Here is an 8,657-nt window from a genome sequence, read left to right on the forward strand (position 1 = left end):
ATTCTAGGAAGAAGGAAGCCCATTTCTCCACAGTCCTGCTCAGACCACAGAAGAAGCAAGATGTGACCTACCCTGCCGAAAAAGGTACTGAGCCACGTGGCTAACATATACTAGAATAACGGGCTAATATAAGTTATAAGAGTTAATAAGAAGCCTGAGCTAATGGGCCAATCAGTTTGTAACTCATATATACTTCTGTGTGATTCTTTGGGACCTAACAACTGTGAGAACCGGGCAGGACAGAAACCCCAACAAGCAGGCCCTCATGTTACATCTCTGTATTACTAATTACTGGCTAGGTGGGTCTTCTTCTATAGGACAAAGGTCTGACTCTCAGCATCTACATGGCAGCTCACAATGATCTCAGTCCTAGGGGATCGCACACCCTATTGGCCTGGCCTCATTGGGCACCAGGCACCCACACAATACAGATACACATGCAAACAAAGCATTCATACATATAAAATAAAAACATACAAATCTATTAAAAATAAGTAAGTCCCAAAGTACACACAAAAAGAAAATCTGGAGATTAGAATTCCTATGGGAAGGGCTGGTGGGCTGGATCAGCGGGTAAAATGCTGGCCATTAGACTTGACAAGCTGACTTTAATTCCTGGGACTTCCTGCAAGTTCTCCTCTGATCTACATGCACCCACTAGGTACACACAAATGAATGTAATTTTTAAAGATGTTACAAGGATAGAAAGGATAAGGACAAATGACACTGAATGTGCTCCACTGTGTTCACACAGCATGATAAAGAAAGGATACTAGGAATTTAGGCCGGTACACATCCCGTTCAATGTAGGCAAGACTCTTGGAAACTAGCTGTGTCTTCACTTTTTGTCCACGTAGGATAATCTGCATTCTTGGCTTCAAATATAAAATACTGCAATAAGCCTGGAAAGGAACATAGCAAAATTTGTCCTTTCTAAAGCATTATTCACAGATTTATTCATTATTGAGATATCCATTTAAAAAGAAAGTGCTTCCTTTGTTAACAAACACCTTAATTCCTCGATAAAGTAATACAGAGTACAGAGTGGGGGTACAGTTCAGTGGTAAAGGTGTGCACTTCAATGTATGAGGCCCTGAGTTCAAACTCAAGTATCAAATAATAACAATACGAAATTATGTTATTCTGACTTTAAGAGAAAGGTTTTTTTTGTTTTTTTTTTTTGTTGTTGTTGTTGTTTTTCGAGTCAGGGTTTCTCTGTGGTTTTGGAGCCTGTCCTGGAACTAGCTCTTGTAGACCAGGCTGGTCTCGAACTCACAGAGATCCGCCTGCCTCTGCCTCCCGAGTGCTGGGATTAAAGGCGTGCGCCACCACCGCCCAGCAAGAGAAAGTTTTTGACACAATCTCAAAATAGCACCTAGAACTCAAAGATGGCTTTGAACACCTGTTCTTCTGCTTATACCTCCCTGAGGAGTACTGCAGGAGTGACCACCACACCTGTAAACTCCAGGACGCAGAGCCCAAGTAGGAGGCTCTCCACGTTGAGGCTACATAGTGAGATTTATCTCTAAAACTCGGGTGTCAGAACACAGTAGTCCAGGAATGGAGTTGTGTGAGAATTCTACATGCTTGTGAGAACACTCCAAGAAAATAAGAGTCTTGTGACCCCAGTTCCCTCAAACACAGAACTGTTCTTGGAATGAGCTTCCGCACTCCTCCCAGGTGTAGGGATAGAGAGAGTTTACTTGGATTTTTTTTACTCATTATTGCTTGCTGTTATTAATCAACTAAATGTTTAGCCAGCCTTTACATGCCTCTATAGGAAAACGTGTTTTTGCCTCGTGCAGCTTGTCCTTGCGGCTGTATACACCTTAAACTAATGAGAATTTTTTGTTAGTTTGGTTTTCCAAGACAGATTTCTCTGTGTAGCACTGTCTGTCTTGAAACTTGCTCTGTAGCTGAGATATCCACCTTTCTCTGCCTCCTAAATGCTGGGATTAAAGGCCTGCTAACCCTCAGAATATAAATCATCTGAGGCTCTGAAGAAAGTTGGTTATTGCAATGAGACTTTAGTCTCTTCTTTTATCAGCTACCTTCTGCCAGGTCCCACCACTTCTAGAGCAGTGACACTCAATGGCACGGAGACCAGTGAACAATGTGCTGACCCACAAAGATACTGACACATTGCTGAATCAAAGTTGTCAAGTACCATGTATAATATATCATCTAAAATTTTTTGTTGTTTGTTTTTTCAAGATAGGGTTTCTCTTTGTCGCTTTGGCTGTCCTGGAACTTATTCTGTAGACAAGGCATTGCACTCACAGAGATCCAACTGCCTCTGCCTCCCAAGTGCTAGGATTAAAAGTGTGCACCACCACACCTGACTTAATTTAAAATCTTTAGAAAATGATGAGAAAACAAAGCTGTGGCTTATGCCAGCAAGTTTGTTAAGCAGCACAGGGTTCCATGTGCTGTTTATCAAGTTTACCAAGCAGCACAGCGTCCCATTTGCTGTTGCAGAAAAAAGGGACAGGGTCAGCACCAAGTTAATCATGGACTAATGTGCAAAGGGACCACAGGATATTTCAAATGTGTCACAGACCAGCATACCTTGACTCCCTAGAGGCCATGTCCCCAGTCCTAGATCAGACCTTGTCAAGTCTGCCCTTGGACAAGGCCACAGCATGCCCTTTGCCCTTTCATGGGAACCTCTCAAAAAGTCTTGGATTGCCTGCTCCCCACCAGGAACCAGCAGTAGTGGCTGACACCTACACCCACCCTGTGAAGGAGAGGGTGGAGATCAGAGTTCAAGGTCAGCTTTGGCTAACAGCAAGTTTGAGGCCAACACGTGAAGAGACCCTGCTTCTAAAGAACAAAGGGGAGAAGAGAAGTTGATACGAGCAAAAGACATTATATACATAGATATATTCTTAAAGAATTTTGGGGAGGGGTGGTTGAAATAGGATTTCTCTGTATAACCTTGGCTGTTCTGGAACTTGCTCTGTAGCCCAGGCTGGCCTTGAACTCACACAAACTGCCTGCCTCTACCTCCCAAGTCCTGGGACTAAAGTCATGCACCACTACTGCCTGGCCAAAGAATAATTTTTTTAAAGTTAAACAAACAAATAAAATAAATGGGTAAATGAGAAAAAATATGCAAAGGCACAAAAAAGAACATTTTCTGACCCTGATCTTTCATTATTGGTATTATAATTTAAAAACAAACTAAGACAATTTATTAGGCAAAAAGTAACAAGCAATCTCAAATTCAAGTAAGAAAATGTTGTAAGCTTGGCAAGGTTTTTTCTCCGGAAGCCTGGACTCCACACAGTTGAAAACGACTGCACTCCCCATCCTCTGCCTCCATGTCTCATGAGCAACGAGTCCCAAGTTCAAAACGTGTTTCCATTCCTTTACTTTTGGGGGCGGGATTTTTGAAATGGGGTTTCACTCTAAAGCCGAGGCTAACCATGAGGTAAGAGCAATCCTCTTGCCTGAGCTTCCAGAGTGGTGAACAGATAGACATGTTCTTCCGTCTCCCCATTACTATGAGCAATCTCTGAATAACGTGTGTTGAATAATTCAGAGGACAAATGAAACACTCAATAGAAAAGTAAAATCTGAACATGTCTTACTTTTCCCCTGGTTCCTCAGTCCAAGGAACATGGTATGATGACTTCTGTAACCCAACTCATGGTCTCTGCAAACATTGCCCTGCAAACTGTCTGCTCTCACTGCTGAGACTTGTTTCATACTTAAGCATGACTTTAAAAGCAGTGACATATCCCAGTAACAATATATGACAAGAAACAGCACACATTTGCTATTATATTTGCTCAGACCTCGGAAAATGTACATTATCAAATTTGCAAAGGTCAGATTCTTGGTTTGGGATATGTAATTTAGCACAAAAAAGCATAAAATTAATACCACTTCATTCAAATTAAGAAACAATGATTGACCTAGGACAGAGAGAGCATTAGGAAGCTCCACAGGGAGCAGAAGCCAGGAGCAAATCCAGTCCCGGGAGCCAATCCAGTCCCGAGACACTGAAGGATCAGGACTGAGCCAGCAAACAGATCCAGAGCCAGCAATTTCCACTGGAACGGGTACAGGGGAGTAACTGCTGAACAAGTGAGCCAGAGCCAGAGTCTGCTGAGGGTCCGAATGTGAATCTGGAACCTTCAAGGGAGTAGACCTAAGCCAGGACCCAAGTGGGTCTAGGCATGAGTCTAGGACCACCCAGGAACTAGGCCTGAGCCAGGACCTCTGCCAGTCTGGGCGTGAGTGAACCTGGGACCTCCGAGGGAATAGGCAAGAACCAGAGATCTCTGTGGGACCAGGTGTGAATCTGGGACCTCAGAGGGAATAGGCCTGAGCCAGGACCTCTGTGGGTCTGGGACATCAAAGGGAATAGTCAGGAACCTGGAATCTCTACAGGTCTGGACGTGAGTCGGAGACCTCTGAGGGAGTAAGCCTGAGACAGGTCCTCTGAGGTTCCAGGTACACCGGAGCCTGGGAACTCCGAGGCAGTAGACTGGAGCCAGAGACCTTTGCAGGACCAATACCAAGCCAGGAACTTCTGCAGGAGGGAATCCAGATGGGATTTACAGAAACAGGGCAAAGCCAGCAACCTAGGCCAAAGTAGGCCTGAGACAGCAAACTCCAAGGGAGCAGAGCAACGCACAGGAGTGCTGAGCTATCTCCAGAAACACAGAGTTACCAACAGGGTAACTAGAACTGTGGCACTGACTGTACCATGAACAACCATCTGAGCTTTGAATTCACTGGCACCTAGAAGATTATTCAACAGAATCTCAGACAGCCCCACCCACATCTATTATAGGAAAAACTGAGTAGAAAAGGTAAGAATACAAGCAACACCACAAAGAGCATCAGTAAAACCTGAAGATCCTACAATAGCAAGACCTGAAGAACCAAATATGGATGAAGCAGAAGAAAATGACCTAAAAAATAACTTTAAAAGAATGTTTGAAACTCACATCAGCATATCACTTAGAAAAAAAAAACAAGAAAAAAAATCAAACTTATGAAAGAAACTATTCAGGACTTGAAAACTGAAATACAGACAATAAAACACAAGCCAAGGGAATTATAGAAAGAGAAATTATGAGAAAACAATCAGGAACCACAAACGCAAGCATGAACAGCAGAATACAAGAGATGGAAGAAAGAATCTCAAGTGCTGAGATACAACAGAGGAAACAGATTCATTGGTCAAAGAAAACATTAAGTCTAACAAAAACTTAACCCAAAATATCCACGAAATATGGGACACCATGAAGAGGACAAATCTAAGAATACTAGGTACAGAAGGAGAAGAATTTTAACTCAAAAGCACAGTAAATATACTTAACAAAATCATAGAGGAAAACTTTCCCAACCTAAAGAAAGATACACCTATGAAGATACAAGAAGCCTACAGAACACCAAATAAAATAGATCCAAAAAAAAAAAGTCCTCTCACCACATAATAATCAAAACACTAAACATACAGAGTAAAGAAAGAATATCAAGAATTGCAAAGGAAAAAGGTCAAGTATTATATAAAGATAGACTTATCGGAATTACACCTGACTTCTCATTGGAGACAATGAAAGCCAGAAGGTCATGATCAAGTGTTATGCAGACATTAAGAAACCACGGATGCCACCCCAGACTACTATACCCAGCAAAACTTTGAATAACCATAAAAGGACAAAACAAGATATTTAGTGACAAAATTGGTGGAAATAGATTTCACCAATTCCTAGCCACAAACCCAGCCCTACACAAAATACTAGAAGGAAAACTCCAACCCAAGGAAGTTGGAAACACCAACAAAAACACATACAACTGAAGGTCTCATAGCAGCAAATCCCAAAGGGAAAAACACAATAATTAACATCACCAAAAATGAAAAATAAATTAACTGGAGATAGCAATCACTGGTCATTAATATCCCTTAATATAAATGGACTCAACTCACCTATAAAAAGGCACAGGCTAACAGACTGGATATGAAAACAGAATCCATCCTTCTTCTGCATCCAAGAAACACATCTCAACCTCAAAGGCAGATATTGTCTCAGACTAAAGGATTGGGAAAAAATATACCAATCAAATGGACCTAAGAAACAAGCGGGTATAGCTATCCTAATATCTAACAAAATAGATTTCAACCTAAAATTAGTCAAAAGAGACAAACAAGGTCATTTCATATTAGTCACAGGAAAAATCCATCAAGAGGAAATCTCAATACTGAACATCTATGCCCCAAATACAAGGGCACCCTCATATGTAAAAGAAACACTTCTAAAGCTTAAATCATACATTAAACTCCAAAGATTAATAGTGGGAGACTCCAACAGTCCCCTTTCACCACTGGACAGGTCAGTCAGACAAAAAAAATGAACAGAGAAATAAGAGAACTGACAGATGGTATGCCTAAAATGGACTTAACAGACATCTATAGAATATTCCATTCAAACAGAAAAGAATATACCTCTTCTCGGGACCTTCTCAAAAACTGACCACATACTCAGTAACAAAACAAACCTCAACAAATATAAAAAAATTGGAATATCCCAAAGTACCTATTAGATCACCATGGTTTAAAACTAGAAGTCAACAGCAATGCTAATTCCAGAAAACCCACAAAGACATGGAAATTAAACAATGCTCACCTGAATCATCAATGGGTCAAGGGAAGAAATAAAGGGAGGAATTAAAGACTTCCTAAAATACAATGAAAATGACCACACAACACACCCAAATTTATGAGACACAATGAAAGTAGTGTTAAGAGTCAAGTTCATAGCACTAAACACCTACACGAAGAACGAAGAAGCTGGAAAAAATCCCACACTAGTGAATTAACAGAACATTTGAAAACTTTAGAACAAAAAGAAGCAACCTCACCTAAGAGAACTAGATGGCAGGAAATAAATTGAGAGCTGAAATCAACAAAATAGAAACAAGGAAAACAATACAAAGAATCAATGAGACAAAGAGTTGGTTCTTTGAGAAAAAAATCAACAAAATGGACAAACCTTTATCCAAACTAACCAAAAGGCAGAGAGAGATTAATGATCCAAATTAACAAAATCAGAAATGAAAAGGGGAACATAACAGACATGGAGGAAATACAGAGAAATGATCAGATCATATTTCGAAAACTTGTACTCCACAAAATTGGAAAGCTTAAAGGAAATGGACAACTTTCTGGATAAACATCACATACCAAAATTAAATCAAGACCAGATAAGCAATTAAACAGACCTATAACTACTAAAGAAATAAAAACAGTCATCAAAAGTCTTCCAACCAAAAAATTCCCAAGACCATATGGTTTCAGCTCAGAATTCTACAAGACTTTCAAAGAACTAATACCAATACTCCTCAAATTATTCCACACATTAGAAACAGAGGGAACATTGACAAACTCTTTTTATGAGGCCACAATTACCCTGATACCCAAACCACAAAAAGACATTACTAAAAAGGAAAATTACAGACCAATCTCACTCATGAACATTGATGCAAAAATACTAAATAAAATACTAGCAAATCAAATCCAAGAACACATCAGAACCATCATCCACCATGACCAAGTCGGTTTCATCCCACAGATGCAGGGAGGGATAATTCAACATACGAAAATCTGTCAACGTAATCCACCAATAAACAAACTGAAAAATAAAAACCATATGATTATCTCATTAGATCCCAAAAAAGCTTTCGACAAAATACAACATCCCTTCATAATAAAGGTCTTGGAGAGAGCATGGGACACAAGGAACATTCTAAACATAATAAAGGCAATATACAGCAAGTCAACAGCCAACATCAAACTAAATGGAGAGAAAGTCCCAGGAATTCCACTGAAATCAGAAACAAGACAAGGTTGTCCACTCTCTCCATATCTATTCAATATAGTTCTTGAGATCCTAGCTGGAGCAATAAGACACCAAAGGGAGATCAAGGGGATACAAATCGGAAAAGAAGTCAAACTCTCACTATTTCCTAATGATATGAAAGTTTACATAAGAGGTCCCAAAAATTCTACCAAGGAACTTCTACAACTCATGAACACTTTCAGTAATGTAGTAGGATACAAGAAAAAGTAAAAATCAGTAGCCCTGATAATAAAGGGGCTGGGAAAGAAATCAAAGAAACATCACCCTTCACAATAGCAACAGATAGCATAAAATATCTGAGTAACTCTAACCAAACAAGTAGAAGACTTGTATGACAAGAACTTTAATTCTTTAAAGAAATCAATTGAAGAAGACACCAGAAAGTAGAAAAATCTCCCATGCTCTTGGGTAGGCAAAATTTACATAGTAAAAATAGCAATCTTAACCAAAAGCAATCTACACATTCAATGCAATGCCCACCAAAAACCCAGAAAAATTCTTCACAGACCTCAAAAGAACAATACTCAACTTCATATGGAAAAGCAAAAAAACCCAGGATAGCCAAAACAATCCTGTGCAATAAAAAAAAAAAAAACTTCTGGAGGCATCACAATCCCTGACTTCAAACTCTACTACAGAGCTACAGTACTGAAAACAGCATGGTATTGTCATAAGAACAGACAGGAGGACCAACAGAACCGAATAGAAGATCCGGATATCAATCCACTCCTTTTCCAACACCTGATCTTTGACAAAGAAGCAAAAAATATCAAATGGAAA

General features: G+C 39.9%; 1 protein-coding gene across 1 annotated transcript in view; it reads right to left on the reverse strand.

The window, feature by feature from the left end:
- Morc3 (MORC family CW-type zinc finger 3) overlaps window positions 1-8,657 on the reverse strand; it is a 54,609-nt gene that overhangs the window by 28,066 nt on the left and 17,886 nt on the right. Inside the window, exon 7 of the mRNA XM_005345172.2 lies at window positions 774-902. Within this exon, the coding sequence (XP_005345229.1) occupies window positions 774-902 (129 nt within the window). The remainder of the gene's footprint in view (window positions 1-773; window positions 903-8,657) is intronic.

The sequence above is a fragment of the Microtus ochrogaster genome, chromosome 2, assembly GCF_000317375.1.
Source record: "Microtus ochrogaster isolate Prairie Vole_2 chromosome 2, MicOch1.0, whole genome shotgun sequence".
NCBI classification, from domain to species: domain Eukaryota; kingdom Metazoa; phylum Chordata; class Mammalia; order Rodentia; family Cricetidae; genus Microtus; species Microtus ochrogaster.